Source organism: Candoia aspera, chromosome 1 (genome assembly GCF_035149785.1).
Source record: "Candoia aspera isolate rCanAsp1 chromosome 1, rCanAsp1.hap2, whole genome shotgun sequence".
NCBI classification, from domain to species: domain Eukaryota; kingdom Metazoa; phylum Chordata; class Lepidosauria; order Squamata; family Boidae; genus Candoia; species Candoia aspera.
Window position 1 is genome coordinate 330,894,917 of NC_086153.1, and position 23,403 is coordinate 330,918,319.

Here is a 23,403-nt window from a genome sequence, read left to right on the forward strand (position 1 = left end):
CTTAGCCTTCCACCTTCTTCTACCTCTCATAAACTCTTCCCTTAGCAGGTCGTCATCTTCAAAGCAGTTTTGTGCACAGTTGCCCCCTTAGCTTGTGCTTGGAAAAAACTATGGCGGAGCATTTGCAGAGGCTAAGGAGCAGGCGAAATGAATTATTCTTCCTGCAGATCAGTGTAGATCAGCGTTTCTCAACTTTTCGACCCTGGAGGAACCTTTGAAATATTTTTCAGGCTTCGGGGAACTCCTGCACATTCAGGCTCAAATATAGGCCGGAAGTTACAAAATTATTATATTCATTTCATGGGTAGGCCTGTCTATATGGATTAACAGTGTTCCTAAACTAAAAATAAAGAATGAAACTTAACTCTTTAATGTGAAGTTGCCCGAATTTGAAATAATTTTTTTAATAAATTGTGATCTCCCGGGGAACTCCTAGTGACCTCTCACGGAACCCTAGGGTTCCACGGAACCCTGGTTGAGAAACCCTAGTTTAGATGAAACTGATCAACTCTATGGGCGAATATGTGGTTTTCTTTGCCTCTCTTACCCAGCTGTGTTGATGCTGAGGGCTCTAAACAAGTGTGCAGCCACCTTTGCCAGAAAAAAAAAAACCCAAAAGCACCTGTTGGTTGTAGTGAAGTTTATTTGTGCTCTTAACTGTATGTGGGTGTTGTGGGCAAGTGGAGGAGGTGAGGCTCAAAGTTGTGCTTTGGGACTTGGCTACTCACCTGGAAGCATTTGTTCATCTGGCACAGCCAGCTGTTAACAGTCAGCTTAGAACTTTTCTGTAGGGTTGGAAGGGCCACTGATGTGAAACCAAATCATGTTGTTTTGTCAGGTTACAAGGATCTGCTGAGAAAGAAGCTTCCCCAGGGGTTGCTCTGTGGGAAGGCTGGGTGCGTGTGCATGACTTTGATCGAACAACAGCTTAACAGTTGGTGGGGAGGAAGAACACAGTTTTGTCATGATCTATCATAGAAAATTCTGCCTGAGCACAGTGACCTCATCCATGCCCTTCATTTAAAGAACAGTCGAGTGACATCTTTAGAATGTTAATATTTTGTAATATATCTTAATTTTTGGAGCCATGAGGGATCTACCTTGAAGGTACCATAGATATGTTTGTTTGTTTTCTATCCCACCTTTATTTTTTTTCTAAATAACTCAAGGCAGCGAACATACCTAATACTCCTTCCTCCTCATCTTTTCCCCACAACAACAACCCTGTGAGGTGGGTTGGGCTGAGAGGGAGGGACTGGCCCAAGGTCACCCAGCAGGCTTTCATGCCTAAGGCGGGACTAGAACTCTCAGTCTCCTGGTTTCTAGCCCAGCACCTTAACCACTAGGCCAAACTAGCTCTCTTAATTGTCTTAATTATGTATTATTATGTGCTTAATATGTGCTCTCTTAATTGTCTCAATCTTGGCATCTAGCCTCCTGGAAGTTCACATATAATCTAGAACAGTGTTTCTCAATCTTGGCAACTTTAAGATGCATGGAATTCAACTCCCAAAATTCTGGCTGGGAATTCATGCTGGCTAGGGATTTCTGGGAGTTAAGTCCACAGATGTTAAAGTTGCCAAGGTTGAGAAACACTGATCTAGAAGGTATCCATCAATGCTGCCAGTCTAAGTCTTGCATGAATTGTTACTGTAGCCTGGTGCTGGCCTTACCTTGAAGTTAACCAACTCAAGTTTTTCCTAGTTAGGATCCCATTTCTAGATTTCATGTGCACAGTTCCTTCTTGGAAATGTTCTCAGTTCTCCCTCATTTCCAACACATACTTCTTTCTTGATGAATTCTGAAAGTCTTTCAAATCTATGACTACATCAAGTTGCCTGCCTTCCAAGCTTCTCCCTTCCTTGTTTTAAAGTTTTTTTTGTGTGCCAAAAAAAGGGGTGTCATCTTGTTTTTCTTTTCTCTCCTGGATGTAAATCATAAACAACCTTGTCCTCTTTTTTCCCGGGCTCAGCGTTCAAGAGGGACATGGTGGGCTTTTGTGCCGTGCATTTCCTCCTGAAATTCTTTGCCAAGATGCATGATTATAATTGCAATCCTCCCAATTTGCATGATCCTGACATAAAAAGCATGTGTGTGTATGTATATGTACATGTGTGTGTGTGTATCCCTCAACCAAAAGATGGACACCAAACCTCCTCAGTGGAGCTGGTTTTCATGTCCTATCTTTCTAGCTTCTGAGATTCTAGCTTCAGGAGGCATTACTCTGTCATTCAATCCAGTTTTTGCAAATATAGCAGTAGGAGTAGGACTCTGTTTTACAGTCAGAGTGGAGATCTTCCAGGGTTAGCATTCTGCACACAGTGCTGTCCATAAGAGGAATTTGTGTGTGATGAGCTTTTTCCTTCCTTTGTAGAGCGACAGCTGAAGTTGATACGAGTATTGTGCAACTGTGGAGCTAAATGTGGTCCAGGCTGTAAAGTGTATTTCAGCATAGCTCACTGGGTGACCTAAGAAGTATCTCTTCTCCTCCTTACCCCTGTCTGGTTGCAAGCCCCCTCCCCTTCTGAGTCTGGAGCTCTGGGAATACTCTCCTCAAATGCTTTTAAATTAAACCCCCAACTCTAATCAATTGCTGCCAACTAATGGCCAGCCAGATGTCTGGCTTGCAGCTGTCTGTGTTCGGGTCTCCTCCTTGGTTTTTAAAAAGCAGCTAGTTGTGTTTGATATGGATCCACTGACTCCTGGGTGGAGGTGAGTCTCCTTTGGGATAATCCTGGCTACCAGCATGCATCGCAGAAGAGAAGGGGGTCCATTTAATACCGTACTTGGTGAACTGTCCCTGGGCCCACCCCTTTTGGGGCCAAATTAGATGCCTTTTCTATTACTGTACAGTACAAATGTGTGCTGGTAAGTTGATTCTAATTGTGTAAATTAAGTAAATAGGCCTTTATTTTTCATATCCTTTCTCTCTCTCTCTGTTGACCAGCAGTTTTGAACCCTGCGCTCTCAGACTTCCTCATCTTGGAGTGACCAAGGGAGCTAACAGTGATGATTATGAAGTCACACAGCCCTATTCTATGTGTATTTCCTTAGAAAGTAATTTCTCAGAATTCAGTGGGGCTTGCTCTTTAGTGAAGTATATGTAAGATCGTTGCCTTAGTTAATTATAGGGGATTTTTTAAAGTGATTTGAATAGATTTAAAATTTGCCCAAACTTGCATAAGTGTGCTGGTAATATAGATGTTGTTCTTTGGAGCTATTACTTAATTACTTAAGATGACAGATTTTTCCCGGCAGGCCCTTTTGTTGAAGAGCTTGGTGACTTTTTTTTTCCTGTTGACTAATCTGGGATGTATGATCAAATACTTCCTTTTCAGATGATTTTATTGTATGTACAATTGTAACTGCATATCGCTCTGAAAGTCTTGTTAATAAAGTATAGTAAAGAAACTGACTAAAATAGATCTTGAAGTTTGGAGGATTCTTACTGGCTTCAGAGGAATCCAAAGGAGGCCCAGGTCTAACTGTCTCTTAAGCCTTTGTGGGAACTGGAAGTAGGGGCCACACAATTCTGGTTGGTGCTGCATGTTCTGAAGGACATTTTAGAGTTAGGGAAGGTGCAGAAAATGAACAGTCAAATCAGGCAGTTGACAGGTGGAAGAAGAGGTTAATGTGTGTGAAGCTTTTCAGTTAAAAAAACGAGAATAGGTGTTATAAATGTTTATAAAATCATGGTTGGTATAAAGAGATCAGTGGGAGCTATTCTGATGCTAGGATTTAGAGTAATTCCTGACCATCAGAGACAATCAGTCATGAAGAATATATAGAACCTCCACGTTCAGAGAAGTATACCTTGGGTACGGATTTCATGTTTTAAGTCATGGGCTAGAATTCTGTGCACAGTGCAACGTTCTTCCCCCTTGCACACCATTCCTGAGGGCTAGGAACTTGGGTGTTAGGACCTTTTAGCTTCCTTTTTAAAGTGACAGCTGAGATTCTGATGTGGATAAGAATGTGGCACAAAGAGTAGGCATACAGACACAGGCAAGTAAGTTAATTGAGTAATTAATTAATCATGGTCCTCCCAGAGGCATTTTGCTGACCACTGTGAGAAAGAGTTTGCTGGATTAGGCACCTCGCTTCTTCTGTCTGAGAACTTCCTGTGTTTCAGTCCAGAACTGGGGAACACAGTATGTGCATCTTGTGGTTGCTGTTGCTGGCTGGGCCCAGGCCTCCACCCTGTCTTTATCATTCCTGCCTGTGTGAGAGTCGGGGGAATGCTGAGTGCTTCTTTGTATTTGTATTTCTTCAACAATTTTCGAAGCCTTTGCATTTTAAAATTGCGGTCTAATTGAGAGCATTTCCTTAATCCTTCCATTTCCCCCCCCCCATCTCATTTGCTGATTTATGGCGGCAGTTCGGTGCACATTTTCCTGGAAGTCAAGGCTACTGCACTAAGTGGGGTCTACTTCTGAGTAAACTTGTGAAGGGTGGTTGGGCTGCCTTGAGTTTCTGCTCCAATTAAAGAGAAACCTTGGCGCATTCTTTTTTGTTCAAAAAATCTCTTTCTCCCCTCTCAGCCTGCACCTTCCCCTGAGTAGGGGAGCATGTTTGTGTGCAGCAAGGATTGGCTTTTTTTGCCTCTGTTCTCTCCCCAGCCTGAAGAGGCCCAGACAAAAGAAAGGGAACAGCCTGCCTTTGAACGCATGCAACTGGAGCATTGTGCCTGTGGCAGACAAGACTTCATGGAGCTGAGTGGACACAAAGACCTGTGTCTGAGTTTCTGAGTTCCAGACGGTGTGATCTGCATTTTAATAGACAAAAAAATCAATTAAACAATCTTTGTAAATCCTCCCTGGTTTGAGGGAGGCTAAGCGGACTCTTGGTTTATTACATCGTGGGCTTTATCCGGCATCCTAAAGCTTTAGAGGAAGAAGGAGGGGAAAAGAAAGAAACTCCTTTCCCCAGTTCCTTTCTCTTATTGAAGGATTTCTTCGCAGTTGAATACATGTCCCAGCCTTGGACTGTCCGACTTGGAAGCACTCAAGGGGACATGGAGGGTGGGGGTGGAAAACCGTGACTTAATCTTCAACAAAGCCAAAGAGGAATGGTTCGAAAAGTCCTCTGAGTCGGCTGTGGGATTCTCTGCAAATGGTTAAGTAAAGTTACTTTGATTTGGCTTAAATACAGAGGTTTGAGTCAAACGTGATCTCTCCTGCTCAAAACAAATGCCCATTTGTGTGCCCATCTGCACATACACGCAGATGCTTAGTGAAATACCGACATCTGAAAGGGACAGTTTTTCCGAAGTTCAAATGCTCGTATTCCCACTTCTCTGGGGCTGTGAAGTTAAAACGGGCTATTTGCTGTTTTAGGGAACTTGCTTTCAAAGTTGCTTTTAAAAAAGGGGTGACTTTGATTTCCTGCCTGCCTCCAGCAGGTTGCTTAGAGGCCCAGGTGTGCCCTCTAGACTGTGAAGTTAATTGGCTCCTGTCGCCTTTTATTCGTGGCCCCCCCTCCAGAGGCCGGCGAGGAGTGAGGTCAGAGCGCGTCCCGACATCCGCATGGACAATTGCTGTCAGGGCGTCTAGACAGGCCAGATAAGGATATTAGAAACTCACAAAGCAGCCCATTGTGAAGGGGTCAGGGAATCGGTCACACACATTCAGTTTTACTGTTTGTCAGGTACACAAGGCAGGCGATAATAAGTTCGTCTGACTGGGGAGGGGGAATTGATCCCCCTCCTTTATAACTGAATATAATTCCTGTACTTGGTGCGAGTGTGTGTGTGTGTATATAATATATATAGTTGTATTGCAGGGTTTTTTTTCCAGGCAGGGAGTAAAGTGTACTTTCCTTTTTAAAATGCCTTGAGACTTTTTTGTGTGCTAGTATTTAATGTTTAGCTGCTTTCAAATCAGAAGGTTAAAAAAATACTTTTTGAAGCTTTGATGATAGAAGTATCGCTACTTCAAAGGCATGTGTTTAGCTTAAAAAACATGCTTTCAGGCTTCTTAAGATTTTTTCCCCCCCCTGAACTGGGCACTTTTCAGAGGACCAACGTAGTTGCTACTTGTTCAGGCTATGCTTCATTCTCAGACCACAATGAATGTTTTGAAACATAGGAAGGTGTCAGATCTCAACTAACGTAATTGTTGAGCTAATCCATTACCCTGATTTGCAGTTGCTTGGTGGCACTGGGCAGGTGGAACCAGACAAAAATACCTCTTTCTACCAGAAATACCTCTCTCTGCCACTCACTTGCAATATGGTCAATTACCTGTGTGAGCAATTTTGTCTCCAAAGCTTCATGACCTGGGTTGTTAACTTATAAGTACCCCAAGAATGTATTTTTGAAATAAGCTTGCATTTGTCGCCTCTGGAAATTGAATCTTGACAGGCTAAACAGTGTCTAGAACTTTAGTTGATGTTTCTGAAAGACTGTTAGTCCTTGTGGTTGAGAAATGAGATTGAACACATGTAAGTGGAGCTTGGTAGAATTGCAGAAACCAGAAAAATGGCAGAGCTTGACTTCCAGCTGTCAGAGACAACCTGTACATGTCTACTTGCTTTGTGGCAACATGGTATATAATTAACAAAAATAGAATTACTGGCTACAGCATGGGCAGTCAGTGTGTGTTATTTATATAAATCAGTGAGTTGACTTTGCATGGTTTGGAGGACAACAGTAGGAACTTACGGGGAGATACACACACACACACACACACACACCCCTAGCCTTAGTTTATATGCCATGCTTCTTTGCTACATTTGAACATCCTCTGTGCAGGTATCTGATCTTGGAACCATAGGCCCATTTGGGTGCATTTGACATCTGCCTCTTGCAATAGGTGAGACTACCAGGGCAATAAGTAATTTCAGTGGCATCTCTTGAAAATGTAACACTAACCCTTCTGTTCAGTGTGGTGAAGTCTGTGAGTCAAGCAGGAGTTTCCTAGGAGAATGCCCAGTTAGTGGAACTGGGATGATGCTGCCAGTTCCAGCTTGCAAGAAATGCAGATAAGTCACACACAAAGATTTTGGGGGTGGGCGAAACAGTTCATTTAGGTTGGCTTCCCTCCCCTCAACATATGCTTCAAAGGGAAATCAGGAGTGAGGCCTGCCTGCTGTTTTTTTTCTTGTAAACAGATTGCTAGTGTATTATGTCTAGTACTTTCTACTTTCAAATGAAACGTCTGTGTCCTGCAATTTGAGACATCAAGAATTGAATCTTGGAACATTTACTTTAAAAGGATCTGCTCTGATCCTTGGACCCACTAACATAAGTTGCCTTCCACTAAATCAGGACACTGGTCCATCTAACCCAGTGTTTCTCAAACTTGGCAACTTTAAGATGGGTGAACTTCAACTCCCATGGCTGGCTGGGGAATTCTGGGAGTTGAAGTCCACCCATCTTAAAGTTGCCACGGTTGAGAAACACTAATCTAACCAATACTGTAGGAGGAGATTGGTGTTAGTCTGTGGTAGTCAAAAATCATAGGGAGTCTGGTAGACCTTTTCCAACTAAACATTTTTATTAAAAGGCATACACTTTGGAACTGCAGCTCACTTCCCAATATTGTGTCCCAGGACTGGTTGTCTTCAAGTCAAAAGTGCTACCTGAGATTCTCTTGCAACTTCCCCCAACGTTGGGGCCTTCGAGATGTGCTAGAATTACAACTCCCAGTAATACTGGCTGAGAATTCTGGTAGTCCCGGTACATCTGGAAGGCACCAAGCCTGAGAGCAGTTGCTCTGTTGATTAGAGATGCCAAGGATTCTGCTTCTGAACCAGTCTGAAACACTGCCTGGTGTTTCACCAGGATCATTTTCCCCCTCCATCTTTCCTGCTTGTATCATGGTGTGTTTGAACGCTGCCTTCCAGCCCCTGCCTTTGCTAATGAATCCAAGCGTTTCAGACGCGGATCAATAATGATGCACTGTTAAGACCAAGAATTGCCTTTGGAGCATTGGCCCAGCCATGTGATTTATTACTGTTGCTTCTGGATCTTTCCCGCCTGAGACGCCTCCTGCCTCTCCCCTCTCCAGTAGCTGGTAACCCTATTTTTCTAGGGGTCTCTACTTAAAAAGAAGAAAAAATCATTAGTTTTCCAAGTTTTTTTAAAGAATGTGTTTTTCAAGCAAATCAATTTAAAAACTCCTTTTGTGCAAATCTCAGCTTCCCCTCCAGACATCTTGTGTTCTCCAGTCAAAAGGAAAGAAGGAAGGGTGGAAATTATAAGGACTAGAATGAAAAGGAAGGAAAGAATACAGTGATAACTTAAAAATAGCCTAGCTCTGTCAGGCAAAAGAGGGTCATCTAGTCCACCTCTGTTGTCCAGAGGAGCTTGGATGTCCTTGTTGTTTGCTTCTCCAGCAACTGGCATGCAGAGGTAGGCTACCTCTGGAAGGGGAGATTTTATGTAACCACACTCCCTGACTAAATTTGCTTACACCCATTTAAATGTGAGGACTACCGCAAACATGGGAGGCAAATACCATTTTTATCCACGATCCAGAAAACAGGACACAAGGTAAGAAAAAAAAAAGTCAGCTAATCTAATGTTGTAAAGCTGCAGACAGGCACATCATGCAAGTCAATTCCTTTGGAATGTTTAATAATTAGATTTCATAGCTTTCAGTGGAATTGTCCAGGTTGCCTTCGTCTTCTGCCTTTGTGTTCTACCTTCCCGTCAAAGCCATGAAATGTTCTGCTTCTCTTGCTTGAGCAGTATAACTCGTCCTCCACCACAAATCTGTTGCACTGTGTATTTCATGCCCTGGTTCTTTGTATTCCACATATCCAATTTGCTTTTCTATACTTAGTGTTTAGAATAGAATACAGAATTTGCAGTTCTGGAGTATCGTGCAAAGCTTTAAATGTGGTCCTGGGCCACATCCAACATTTGCTATTTAAGCTGAGAAAAAAAAAGGAAAATTGTGTATTATATGGAGAATAATCCTATTTGTGCATAGGTATATCTAACTTAATTAAAAACCCACATTAAATCAAATATAGTTGTAGCTCTGCTTACTTTTAGGATAGCCACCCAACTTGTCATGTGATAGTCAAGCATGGTCTTTGAGCCCTTGGAAAGTTGCACATAAAATGGGTCTGGGTATTCTTAGGCAGTTCAGGGAAGGGTAGCTCAGACTGAGGACTTGTGAAACACAACAAAAGAATAATCAGTGTACAGAAAATGTGATTTTAGTTCTGATGACCTGCAGTTGAGAAGATTTGGGTTGCAGGTGATGGGGAAGAATTCTTTCTACTTGGATAATCAAAATAGCTCTGGACTAAATGCACAAATGGTCTGATTTTTTTTAATAAGGCAGGTTTTGTTTTGTTTCGAAGTTCCTTCCCAACTTACTTGCTTCGTGCATGGATCCCAGCTGCCCTTATCCGCTGTCATCCAAGCATGTAATCCCTGGTTGAGCAGAGGAATCCCTTTAGAACAGAGGAAGCCTCACATTAGAAAAGGATGAGCCGAAATGCAAAAAGTCAGAGATTATTTTTTCCCTTCCTGGCAACTTCTTTGCTTTTTCCAGTGGAAAACATTGGAAGAAAACTGAAAAGTAGCAAATGTATTTTAAATGAAAGACGGTCATCTACACCTGAGGATAAATGCAATTTAATGTTTGCAGTGTTAAATGTTAACTTAGTATCTCTTATACGGTACACCGCTAGTCCTTAATGCTGTACTGAGGAGAATAAAGCTCTTCACTTGTTTTTGCTTATAACATGTTCTTTTTCTATTTTCAACTTTTTATTTCCCCTGCATTACAGATGGCAAAAATGAAAATCCTTAGGCAGCAATTTGCATCTGTCTCTCATTTTGGCTATATTCACAATTTTGGCTGTGGACAGCTGAGGCATTTTTATTTTTGACAAGGCAACCTGCCCTTAACAGGAAGAAAACACCACTCAGAAAACCTTTACTTCAGATAAACATGCTGATGTTTCTTTTGTGTAAGCTGCCTTTTATCTGAAAAGGTGGCTGAAAATTTTTTTGAACTGCTTTGTGAATTTAATGAAGATGCCAAATAGTACAAGTGTATATCCTTAGTAAGCTGTAAGTGATGCATTTTATATTGTTAAATCTTAGTTTTCAATAGGAAAATAAATACTGTGCATGTAATTTTTATCCAGATTCTTTTCTTTTTCCCAAGCATCTTTCAGCAGTTCTAGAATACTAGTCTTGTATTTCTCCTCCTGTTCTAAAATTGGAGAAAGTGAGAAATCCTATTGTGGAGGGAAAGGTACACAAATTCTGATGTGTCTGATAGAATTTTTTTTTATCCTGGTTACAGTGTGTTGTTATTGTAGTGTTGTTAATGTGCACAGTACTATACAAGTAAAAATAGGACCTAATAAATTAAGTCAGGAGGGAAGGAGAAGGAAGATCATAGCTGTGTTTGGTGTGTGATTAGACGCTTCTTCTGTCTTCGCATAGCCTTACAGGTAGTCCTCACTTAATGACCACAATTGGGACCAGAATTTTGGTTGCTGACAAAGCGGTCATTAAGTGAATCCGATCCAATTTTACAACCTTTTTGCAACGGTTGTTAAGCAAATCACCATGGGTATTAAGCAAACCACATGGTCGTTAAGTGAATCACTTGGTTCCTCATTGATTTTGCTTGCCAGAAGCCGGACGGGAAGGTTGAAAATGGCGATCACGTGACCATGGGATGCTGTGACGGTCGTTAAGTGTGAGGACTGGCCGTAAGTCAGTTTTTTCAGCACTGTTGTAAGTCCAAACTTTACTACATAAAGTCCTAGCTCAGCCTGTATATTCTACTCTCCCAATTTTATACTGAGGGGACAGATATTCTGCTAACCTCCCTATCAGTGGTACAGACTGGCAATTTGTCGTAGCAAGTCTAAAATTGCTCCCCTGCTCCCACTCCTGTTACTAGTTTAATTCAAGAGCTTTGCCACCCTTGGATCAGCCCTTCTCAACCTGCGCCTTCCAGATCTTTGGGGTTTAAAAATCTCCTTTGTGTTCAGTTTGAAGTCTGAACAACTTTGTACATCCACCTGGTGTTTTTAGCAGCAGTCCAGAAATGGTTTGCCATTGTCTTTTTTTTTTTTTAATTTTCTATCCCGCCTTTATTATTTTTATAAATAACTCAAGGCAGCGAACATACCTAATACTCCTTCCTCCTCCTATTTTCTCCACAACAACAACCCTGTGAGGTGAGTTGGGCTGAGAGAAAGTGACTGACCCAAGGTCACTCAGCTGGCTTTCCTGCCTAAGGTGGGACTAGAACTCACAGACTCCTGGTTTCTAGCCCAGCACCTTAACCATTAGACCAGACTGGCTATATATTGTCTTGCTGGGATTCATAATTTTTTTCTCAATTTCCCAATTTAGCCTTCAGTGCTGATGTTCCTGATGGCCTCCCATCCACATATTAACCTGGCCATGTGCTCTGGGGACTGCAAGTCCTAGAATCTGGAACAAAAATGACAAGTGGAATCCTGTGAGTTGTAGCCCAAGCAAATACAGGCTGCCAGAGGAGTGAGAGGAAGTCTGCCCTGCACTGTTGGCCAGATATTGCAGAATGATTTTTTTTTAATCCTTAATTCATCAGGTCTGGCAATTCTGGGTTGATAGCTTCTCTCCCATTCCCAACATTTACATGTTGTTTCCCTTCCTGGAGACGGTTTCTGATTTTAACTTGATACCCTTCTTAAAAACATAAGTGAATAACCCGTGGAGTATTTGCTTCCACTCCTGGGGGGCGGAGGGTGGGGAAAATCTATGGAGAGCTCCTCCTTGTCAGAGCCAGTGAGTGGACAGCTTTGGGGTGGTTCAGAGGGTATGAAAATAGCTGCTGTTTTGAACACACAGCCTGAAATGTTTTGGAATTCCTCTCCTTCCTGCCCTGCCTGCACCGTCTTTCTGGATGCATTTTAAATCTTGTCCATAGTTCAGGCGGAGCATTGCTTTGGCAAGCTGGAAAGGGTAAAATGTGGGTTGCAGGCGGCTTCCGATCAAGCTGTGGTTTTGCATTAGATATTGCTACTGTCGGCTGCTTATGACGCAGCCCTGCTAGTTAGTTACCCTGGGCACTTCCAGCTGCCAGAAAGAGGACGTTAAGACTTTCTCAGGAATTGACCATCTGCTGAGATGTAGGCGAGTCTTAACGTTGGCTGTTCTTCCACCCTTCCTTCCCCATCACCCACTTCTGGAAAACTGGAGTTAATACAAGATGCTCTTTGCCAGCAGCAGCAGGTGCTGGATCTGAAAAGGTTGTGTGCAGCCTTTCTCAACTTTTTGACCCCAGAGGAACCCTTGAAATATGTATTCTTCAGGCCTAGGCCAGAAGTTACAAAATTATTATATTTGTTTCATGTGTAGGCCTGTATATATGCCTTCACAGTGTTCTTAAACTAAAAATAAAGAATAAAACTTGCCTCTTTAATTTGAAGTTGCCCGGATTTGAAATAATTTTTAAAATAAATTGTGATCTCCCAGAGAACCCCTAGTAACCTCTCATGGAACCCTAGGGTGCCACGGAACCCTGGTTGAGAAACCCTGGTTGTATGCATATAAAGTTGAAGATACTGTAGAAATGAGAGCTTGAAGGGCAATGGGAGAGACATCAGTGTTCTCCAACCTGTCATGCGTGAGGAATCTGGGAGTTGTGGTCTCAGAGGGCATTTCCTGTTGAGGGAGACAGCTTTATTCTTCTTTAATCTTTCCCAAGTCTGGAGCAGTATAAATCTTAAAAATCACGAAACAAAGTTTAAGGGGAAAAAATAGAGCTTATAAAATGGGGGTGGGGGTTGGAGGCTATCTGACCCTAAAGAAAGGAGGGGTTCACTGTCTTGGAGCAAGCCCTGATTCATGAAGTTGGGCCTAATCCACAACTGCTAGAGCAGCCTTTTCCAACCTGGAGACCTCCTGATATGCTGGGCTAGAATTTCCAGCTCATTCTAGGAATTGTACTCTTTTAGCTTGGTCAGTCCTGACCCCTGAGAGTTGTATTTGATTGTGGCGAGATGCAGGTAGAAAATCAAAAATCAATACATTCTGGAAGTTACTCTGTAGGAGGAGAGCTGTGTTAGTCTGTGGTAGTGACCAAGGCAAAAGCTGATGCCTTTTAATGTGTCAGTCAGCAGCAGCACGCCTTGCTGTTCATCTTCCCTGCGCACTTCTGAGGTAGACTGCGTCTGAATATAGCTTCCCTCTAGCTTTTGTGGTTAATGGCTGCTAATACACCAAAGTGGTCCCCCAGGCTACTATTCTCTTTCAGCTCTTGCCAACCAGATGCTTCCAGAATTAGTGATTTTTTTTTAAATCAATAGAAGATACAGGGCTCATTAGATTAGGCTTTTTGCAGGAGAAGGGGAAGGTTAACCCTTCCCACTGCCCCAAAGCTGCTTTCTCATTTAATTTTCCCACTTGCTCTCCAAAATAGAAAATCTCTTTTCTGAACCGCCCAGCCCTATTTCGACCTGCAACTATAAATGTGGCTGCCGAATTTAAATGTTGGTCACTGCCCCCGCATCAGGATAAATCCTGAGACACGTTTGTGATTTGGGCATCTCTGATTGGCAGGTTTTTTGGGTTTTTTTTTTGCTGGGGTGGCTGTACTTTTGACTTACCTATTTATTTGTTTTAGTCTCCTGACAGCCCCATCATGGCTGGCTGGGGAATTCTGGGAGTTGAAGTCCACACATCTTAAAGTTGCCAAGGTTGAGAAATACTGCCATAGAGAGCTGGGTTGCGTCATTCTTAGTCATGACTTTCGGTTAAGGAATGTCTGCTCTTCCAGGAACCCTTTTCAGTAGCCTTGAGCAAGATCTCTCTGCACCCATGCCTGTAAAATGGGCATAACTGTAAACTTTGTGGGAGTTTACCATAGTCAAAGGCCTTGTGTGGCGCAGAGTGGTAGGCAACCCAAGTTTGATCCCAGCGGAAGCTGAATTCTTGGGTAGCCGGCTCAGGTTGACTCAACCTTCCATCCTTCTGAGGTCGGCAAAATGAGTACCCAGCTTGCTGGGGAAGGTGATGACTGGGGAAGGCAATGGCAAACCACCCCGCTCTATAGTCTGCCAAGAAAACATCGTGAAAGCTGCATCCCCTGCAAAGGGTCAGACATGACTCGGTGCTTGCACAGGGAACCTTTCACCTTCACCATAGTCAGACTCTGCGGGTGGTGATGTCCTCTGATTTTAGCAATATTATATTGAGTGTCGCTGGTAAAAGCCACTGTGTATGGGCAACTGTGGCATGCTTGGGTCCAAAGGGAGAAATAATTTTGTTTTCAGATGTTTTCAATTTATAAGTAGTACTTTGAATTCAAAAGGTTTTGTATGTATACTCTTGTTTATCTTTATATAATATGCTACTGCAGGTGCTGGTTTTTCCTTCTTCTGTGGGTATTTTTATTTATTTATCGTTTATCATTTCTATCCTATCACAATCTAGAGATGCTCAGAGGGTAAGGCTACTTCATTCATAGATAGCACCTTTCTTTAAAAGACATTCCTCATGTTTGCTGTCACACACAGAAGGGATGCCTCTGGGAAATGGTGCTTATTCCTGAATGGTTTATAAGTATAAATATTTAACCCTCATTTTTAAATAGTCATACAAAATGTGTTGGGCTGCAACTTCCTTTAAGCCAACCCAAGGGAGCCTCTTTTTCCCCAGTCATTATCAGAATAGATTGAGCTCCACCTTCTGCACTTTTGATCACTTTTACCCAAGTTGCTCTTGTTTTGCATTGCTCCAAATCCCAGAGTGATGAACAGAACCTGTTCTCCTTTGCCATCTGTCTGTCTGTCTATCTATCTGTGGGATTTCTACAAGTAATATAAACCATACCAGAGGATCTTTATGGCCATCTCAAGGGCACCCAGGGTAACAAAATCCATGTGGGGGTTAGAACCTCGAAGGCAGTAGGGATGTTTTTTGCTGGACTGTAACCTAGCCTTCGCTATCAGGTACCCTCCAGATGTGTTGGTTTTAAACCCTAGCCACATCTTAAGCCAAATGTCCACCATCCCAAAGTAGCCCTTCCTTTCCAAAACACTGTTATTGGCTTGTCTGCAAATTCTTTTGATTTCCTTGTTAATTAGTCACAATCTGCATGCTTAATGAAGAAATATTTACTGGGAGGGAGGGAGGAAGGATAATCCTTATTTCAGACCTCTCTTGCTGCACTTAAGGGTGCTAGAATTTTTTTGCTGCTATGAATGCTTTTGGGGTAGGAAAAATTAGTCTCCCTTGAGTTGAGTGTGAATCTTAGCAACTTCACAGACATGCCCATGTAGTTTTCTTGGCAAAAGAAAAAGGAAATTTTCTTTTCTATGGAACCTGCTTCTTTGACTTCCTAGTTCTAATCTATAGCCCTGTTCTTTCCCGGGCATCTCCTATCCAAATCCTAGCTGGGCTGAGCCCTATTTAAATAATGCCACCTGCTGAGACCAGGAAGTACTTAATCAGGACACAAAGCCCTCTCATAGTTTACTGCTCAGCATTTGATTAAATATCAAATGCTGAGCAGTAAACTATGAGAGGGCTTTGTGAGGTAGACTGCCACTGAATATTATTAGTACCTTTTAGCCCATGCGCCCAAATAACTATGGATGGACCTGTGGAAGTCCCTTATTTAAAGAACTTGTATGGCCACCTTACTCACAGAGTGATCCTAGGTGGCTCACAGCAACCAATAAAAACAACATATAGGTAGTCCTCAACTTACGACCATTCATTTAGCGACCATTCAAAGTTACAGTGGTGCTGGAAAAAGTGACTTGTGACCGGTCCTCACACATAAATATGACCACCGCAGTGTCCCCGCAGTCACATGATCAAAATTCAGGTGCTTGGCAACCAGCATGTATTTACAATGGTTGCAGCATCCCAGGGTCACATGATCGTCATTTGTGACCTTCCCAGCTGGCTTCTCACAAGCAAAGTCAATGGGGAAGCCGGATTCACTTAACAACTGATGATTTGCTTCATGGCCGTGGCAAAAAGGTAGTAAAATCGGGTGTGACTCACTTAACAACTGCTTCACTTAATGAGGGAAGTTCCAGTCCCAGTTGTGGTCGTAAGTCGAGGGCTACCTCTAAAAACACATCATATTAACTTCCTGACTCAACCCCATCCTAGCTCAGTGCTTGGGGGAAGAGCCAGGTCTTCACAGCCTTCCGGAAGGCTAAAAAGGTAGCCCCCCCTCCAGTTTCAGGTGGGGGGCTATTCCAAAGAGCTGGGGCAGCTACAGAGAAAACACAACTCTGAGATCCTACCAGGTGACAACCTATTTTGAAGCCTTTTTCTTTTTTCAGGAGTTGGAGAAAATGGGCCTCGGAGAGGATGTGGATCTGCATGTCTACGAGATTCCTGTTGAGTACCAGGCTGTGCAGAGACTTATTCCTGCCTTATGGAAGAAGCACAGCCCGCAAGTGAGTAAAAGGAAGTGAGAATGACTATTAGGTAGAGCAGTGTTTCTCAACCTCAGCAACTTTAAGATGTGTGGACTTCAACTCCCAGAATTCTCCAACCAACCTTGCTGGCTGGGGAATTCTGGGAGTTGAAGTCTGCACATCTTACAGTTGCTGAGGTTGAGAAACCCTGAGGTAGAGGAGGACTGGTGTCAGGAAACTGGCTCATGCTGTTTGCCAATCCTGGGTTTGAGATGAGTGGCAATCAGAGGGGACAGGGGAGGAGAACCCTCGTTGGAGGACTGCTCTGGCCTCTCACCAACTCAGCAGAAGATGGGAGCAGATTTCCTGTTTTGTCTGACTCATTCCTCCAAGGTGGGCATGCTCTGCACTCTCCCTCCCATTCCGGCAATGTGTTGGGCGAAGGCTGTAGAGAGGAGCCGTCTTTTGGTCACCCGGGGCAGCACTTTTTTTGGTTGGAGGCAAGAGTTAAGCATTGCAGGGGACAGAGCTGGACCCTGCCACCACTACCCCCTCCCTGGATTTGGGAAGGCTCTTTAAACTGTGCTGGGCCTATTTTAGAAAGCAGACTGGATTTGGTGGTGGCTGCTAGCTTAGATGACTTTAAGAGGAATGAGACCAAAAACAATAGGAAGATGGGTTTGTTGGTAGCTATTAGCCATTATGCCCAGAAGGAACCTCCAGGCTCTGTCTCAGAGCTGGAACCAGGAGCAATAGGTGGCAGGTGGCAAATCCTGTTCTGCTTCACTGTTCGACTTCTGGGTCTGATTTAGCCCTGTAGGTCCTACCAGGTGCTCAGCTTCATGGGTCCATGATCTAATCCAGCAGGTCTCTTCTCCAGTAGGCCCAGCACCCAAGCAGCATTCTGTGTGTGACTTCATTTGCCTGCTTGCAGTGTTTTCAAACCACCACCCAAAAGAGCAAAATTGGTAAACCTTAACAGAGCAAGACACTGAACCATCCTCAACCTGGCTATACTATAAAACTGCAGTAAAAGAGACCCACAACGGCAAAGTTGAATATAATAGAACAATAGGTAAAATGTATTTAAATTTAGAACCCCCGGAGAAATGAATTGACAAACAGATAAATAAGGTATCTAGCACTCCAAGGGAGCCGCCTGGGGTCCGAGGTAATCTTTTCTAGAAAGGGTGTCTGAGGATAACTTTAGGCTCTGGGTAAATCTGTGTGAAAGGATGTGAACCTTCAGGTCATCTGGCCCCAAGCAATTTAGGGCTTCAGGGGAAAGAGCGGCATTTTGAATGGACTCCAGATTAAAATGCAGCTCAACATAGGGAAGAACAAGGGTGTTGTGGTTGCATTTCCCAGCGGTCATAAATTGGGTCTCCAAAGGCCAGGATGGGTACCTTGTTTTAGAGGGTTAGGGCCTTTGTTATCCCCCCTCCTTTTTTTAGAAAGGCAGAGTCCAGTGGAAATACTGCAAAGGGGCAGGGTCACGACCCACTTCTATGGGGTGGCTGTATTTTCTGGGTTGTAGAGGGCAGTTGGCTTTTTTTTTCCTTTTTTAACCAAGGTCTGTCTCTTTAAGGATATGCAAAGATGGTTTTATGCATTCCCTCTTCCAGATGGGAGGAATGCACACCCCGGGGGTTATTTGGAAAGATTTAAGGGTCTGTTGACCTCAGGTTGCTAGTTTGGCTCTGCACCATGCTAGTTTCATGAACCTGCTTTTCCACTTCTTGTTTTCAAAATAGCTCGTTGTGCACGTGGGGCTGTCTGGCATGGCCACAACAGTGACGTTGGAAAAATGCGGCCACAACGTGGGCTACCGGGGCTTGGACAACTGCCACTTCTGCCCAGGTTCCGAATGCTGTATTGAGGGGGGCCCAGAATGCATCCACTCTGTCATCGACATGGACGCCGTGTGCAAGAGGGTCTCTGCGCTAGGACTGGATGTCACCGTCTCAATATCAGAGGATGCTGGGAGGTAGGAGGAGGAAGTGGGGAAGGGAGGGCAAGAGGGATGAGAAGGGTGCAGACAGTCGGGTGGAGAGAGATGGTTTGAGGAACACACAACACTTAGAATAAGACCTTTCTGGCTTGGTCAGAGCAGTTGTTTCGGATTTGAAATGGGACCTTTCAAACTTGAGAGAGGGCGTTTCAAGCTGGAACTGTTTCAGATTTGAAACATTTTGCGTGTCACTGTATCTGCCGCCTGTGTTAGAGCTTAAGTCTGGAGTAGAGGAAAGGGCATAACTAGCACCAAAGCACAGACCTGACGCGTGGAAAGTCCCATTTTTGGTATGGCACTTTCCTGAAATGGCTTGGAGCCCTGCAGAGTGCTGCCCGTGGCGGGCGAACAGCTCTGAGGGGGCTGTGGATGTGCTTGGCTGTGGAGAACCCAAGGGCAAAAACTAAAGTCGGATTGATTTTAATGTAAGAGCAATTAAGGTTAATTAGGTACAGCTAGCTTGTTTACTCCCCATGTATTTAATGATTTCCTCTTCCAGTTAAATGAAAGGTTATAATTTGGCAGCCCCTTGAAGAGTAATTCCAGAGGTTGCTTCCCAGGCTTTGAGGAATTTCATGCAGCTTTGAGGGTTACAAGTTACCCTGTGGAGGTAGTGCTGGAGTAGATGGGAAAGGGGTTGATAAGACAGTTTCCTGGATTCTTATGAAGGATGGAGATGCAACTGTCCCTAAGTCTATTCAGAATAGAAGTTTGTCTTCCTTGAATACATGGTGGAGCCCCTTCTGGATCAAAATGTGTTGTTTTCACATTTGACCCTGTATCTGTGTAGAAGACAAGGCCTTGACCTGAATAAATACAGTTGAGATGATCCTTAGGCTTTGTTTCACCTTGGTATGAGTACCAACAGCTGCTAAACAGTGGATGAAAAAGAGCCATACCTGTTGCAAACTCTGGCTGGAGAGCAACCTTAGATAGAGATAACATGGTGACAAGTGGGGTGAGATGAAAGTAGGGAGGAATGGGGAGTGGGGAGCTCAGGATACTCCTGATCAAGGTTGGGAGTGTGCTCCCTTTATTACGCTGTTGATTGCCGTCACCCACAGCCCTTTATTTTAATATTTTTTGTTTCAAATATTTACATACCACTTGTCATGCCATGAATCTCTGGGTGGTGTGCAGAATCAAGCTACAATACCATATTAAAGGTAAAGTAGGGAACTGTGCAGTCCTTGGTGCTCCCTGAGCTTGGTGGTTTGCTTGCAGACATTTCATTACCCGACTAGGTACCCCCATCAGTGTTGGTGAGTGTGGGGTTTGCTCCCTGTTTATAGACAGTGGCTTGCCCTGCCAGTTTTGGTGGGTTTCTCCTTGGTGGTTCCTTGATTAGGGGATTGTTTTCTGCCTGACTGTTTGTCTGGTGTTAATCCCTGCTTTTCTGATTGTTGGTTGCTGGAGAGGACGTGTTCTGGCCTTCTTGTTTCCTTCTTAGCTTTTTTATTGTCTCTTTTGAATGGCGTGCAAATGTGGTTTATTTCTATGTGTCTATTGATGGCTGATGTGTCTGAGTGCCAAGCTTCCAGGAATTCCTTAGCGGTTTTGGATTTGGTCTAAGATGCTGATAATTTCCCAGTTGAAACTGGTTGAGTCTGTCCATGTGTTGTGAGATTAAGGAGTTTTTGCCATGTCTTGTGCCTGCTGGTTGGTGTTCGTGGATGCACTCAGACTGTGGATGGTACCTAGTTGGGTAATGAAGCATCTGCACACAAACAAGCAAGCTCAGAGAGCACCAAGGACTCCACAGTTCAGCCCTGAGCTACAGATACTCTCTTCTGCTGGACAGAGTAGAGGAATGAAATGCCATAATTGGTTTGACTGCACCTTGGTGGGCTCTCGAATGCCAGGGCTCATAAACTTTGCTCCCCCGCTCCCTGGCTGAATCTCACTTTTCTTCTTGCAGGTATCTGTGTGACTTCACATATTACACTTCCCTGTACCAGAGCCACGGCCGGTCTGCATTTGTCCACGTGCCTCCCCTGGGAAAACCCTACAGCGCAGAACAGCTGGGCCGTGCACTCCAGGCCATCATAGAGGAAATGCTCAATGTCTTAGAACACTCTGAGAGCAACATCAACTGTCACAACGAACATTGAACCCGGGCCAAAGTCCCCGCCTCTTTACTTCCCTCATTGTTGCACTTCCAAAAATTTCCTCCTGTCCTTGCAGACTCCCAGGTGGGGAACTGAGTCCCCCTGGCAGCATCTGTGTAGAGGATTGAGAACAGAAATGGATTCCTGGCACTCTGAGGAGACGAGGGTTTCGTGTCCTCCTTTGCTTCTCTTCCAATTCCAGCCCAACCGGCTGTCGCCAGCTTCCCGGTGCCGGCGTTCAGTTCCTGCAGTGAACTGAGAGGGTCTGCCAGTTAGGCGATTGCTCTGGTCGTCTGATGTATTCCAGTTTAATTTTGCAAGGTCCCTTGATCTCAGAAGAACAGTATGATTGTTCCGCATCAGCTTGTAGCAGTGCTTTCGGTTCGAAACACAGGACCCTCTGCCCGGAAGCCTGGAAGCCTTTTTCTTCACTGCTTCGAACAGATTCGTCCAATCCACATTGTAGAGTACCGCTCTTCATGGTGAACGCCTGGTGACTGAAAAGAGAGGCTGGGAGCATTTCCTTTCATCGACACCTCATGCCAAATCTGTTGGTGGCTTTTTTTAAAAAAAAGGAACAGATCTCTTTGGATATTGCCTTTCCTGGCTTCAGTAGCCACATATCGGTCTGAAATGTAGAGCTTCTCTTCTGTTCTTAAAACTCTTCTGGGCAGCTGGCTTAATTTGCCCTAGGAACTGGTATCTTCCCCCTCTCCCCAGATAGTCCCGCCATAGCTGTCTTTCCCAGTGCCTCAAAGCTAGATGCTGCTCAGATATCCCTTTGTACCTTAGAAGAACAACACGGTACATATCCTTTTCTAAACTCTTCTGCTCTGCCAGGGAGGGATGAGACTCTGGATCCAGATTAGGATTTTGTCATTTCTGCTTGCTAGGAGAAGGAAGTGAGGACTTGCCAGCACCATCTCCTGCCCGGTTCAGGCTCCGTGATTCAGCTCCTGCATGCGGGCAGAACAGAGCAGTTCTCCAGGAACCTTCCCTGGGCCCTCACCTCAGAAATGCTTGCATGATGGTGCCCCTGGCCAGCTCTGTAGAAAATGATGCTGCACTTTCTACCTAGATGGGATTAGGGTATAATATTCAGTCAAGAGATTAAAGATTGTGGGTTTTTCTTTTCTTTTTCTTTTAAAACGAGAAGTGTTCAAGTTCACTCTAAACGGGGAGACTTTTGGGATGGAGCAGCAGGAAGCAAATTGTACGGCAGAACAGAGACTAAAATCTTGGACAATGGAATTGCCTGATAAAACCGAGCTGGCCACAAAGAACAAGCATCTTTTTGCTAAAAACAGTCCTGTTTAAAATGAAACCCCTTCTTCTTTGCTGTAAAATCATTCTTGTTTGAATCTCTCTTTTTTTTAACTAATTGATCCTGCTTTTATAGTAACTCTCAGTGAGAGCTGCCTTGTGCTTGTCTGCTTGCTAAACCCAGTGGTGATCTGGTTGCAAGACAAAGGGCTGCTGGGGATTTGAATGTGTGGCCGAACATCGAGACAGTCTTATGTGAAACTCATCTGTACCCCTTTTGGGGTTGCTAAAGTTGCTCCTAAATTTCTTTGCACACCAGCCTCTTACTTGCATTCAAATTCCAAGCACCCTTGAGTGTGGTAAGTCAGCCAAATTCTTCTGTTTCATTTAATAATTTATTTTATTTAATATTTTTTGTCCAAATGTGATGGCTTCTGTGCTTCCTCCCTCCCCCTTTAGCAAAGGTGGGGTCATGGCATAGGGTCTACATTTGTTTTTAGATTTGCAAGCAGTCTTCTTCCCTGGAACACTTCATAAGATGGCAAACTGTGCAAGGGGCCTTTTGCCCTGTTCAAAAAAAAAAAAAAAGGTTGATGCAGTTTGCAGAACAGAAGGCTGCTGTTTTCAGTTCTATAAGAAAGTGTAGCTGTGAAATGTGTATAATCTGTTAGATGGGTGCAGATATTCAGATTGTGTAAAGCCTATCTCTCTTTGAAATTATAAGAATAGGAGATCTGGATATTTTTCCTTTTAAGATGTGAAATGGTTTAACATTTAAATGCAAAGAAAGGTGGGTTGTCCTGATAAAGCCCTCCTTTTAGGGGACCAGACCTCTTTAGAGATGGTTACCCTTACTGGAAATTTCTCCCCCATACCTTATTCCTCCTTTCTTAAAATTACATTTTTTTTTTCATCAAGTCTGTTTGCTAAGGGAACAGGATTTCTCAGACTTAGCTGGAAAAACCTTTGCGAGGTTGGAGGGACTTGATTTCCAAGGAGGGCTTCCTGGGACAGTGAGAAGATTTGCCCAGTAGCACTGTCTCCTCCTGTGGATTTGACAGTTCTTCAGTTTGCAGAGGGTCACCCTATAGTTACCCCATTTCTGATAGTGCAATATAAGACCATCCTGCTCTGGCCATACCAACACCAGGATTCTTCTTATAGTTCTCTGCCGTCCCACTGTGCGCCTTTCCTTCCATGGAGCTTTTAGTCCCTTAATAATCAAACTGTAGGCTGGCTGTGTTCAGAAACTTTTGAATCTGAACCTTTTCTGGAGAACACGATGCCCTAAACCAGTGTTTCTCAACCTTAGCAACTTTAAGATGTGTGGACTTCCCCAGAATTCCCCAGCCAGCCATGCTGGCTGGGGAATTCTGGGAGTTGAAGTCCAGATGTCTTAAAGTTGCCACAGTTCAGAAACACTGCCCTAAACTAACTGGACTCTGCTTTAGAATGTTTATCAGATACATATTTAGTAAGCATAGTTTAAAATATAACGTACTCATTTTACGTCCCACTAATTGACAATATCAGTTTGTGGGACGTAAGTTAGTATGACAACAATCCAAAACACTTTTTTTTTAGCCAGCTATTTTCAAACCAACATTGACTATGCTTAGTGCCGTACACTTAATTTGTTAGCATTACATGCAAAGAAATCCAGAGCTTTGC

General features: G+C 43.7%; 1 protein-coding gene across 2 annotated transcripts in view; it reads left to right on the top strand.

The window, feature by feature from the left end:
* PGPEP1 (pyroglutamyl-peptidase I) overlaps positions 1–21,830 on the top strand; it is a 30,771-nt gene extending 8,941 nt beyond the window's left edge. For both annotated transcript variants that reach the window (XM_063290689.1, XM_063290688.1), the window contains exons 3-5: positions 16,273–16,389; positions 18,105–18,337; positions 20,280–21,830. In XM_063290689.1, the coding sequence (XP_063146759.1) occupies positions 16,285–16,389; positions 18,105–18,337; positions 20,280–20,472 (531 nt within the window). In that variant the 5' untranslated portion in view covers positions 16,273–16,284 and the 3' untranslated portion in view covers positions 20,473–21,830. The remainder of the gene's footprint in view (positions 1–16,272; positions 16,390–18,104; positions 18,338–20,279) is intronic.
* Positions 21,831–23,403: the final 1,573 nt, after the last annotated feature.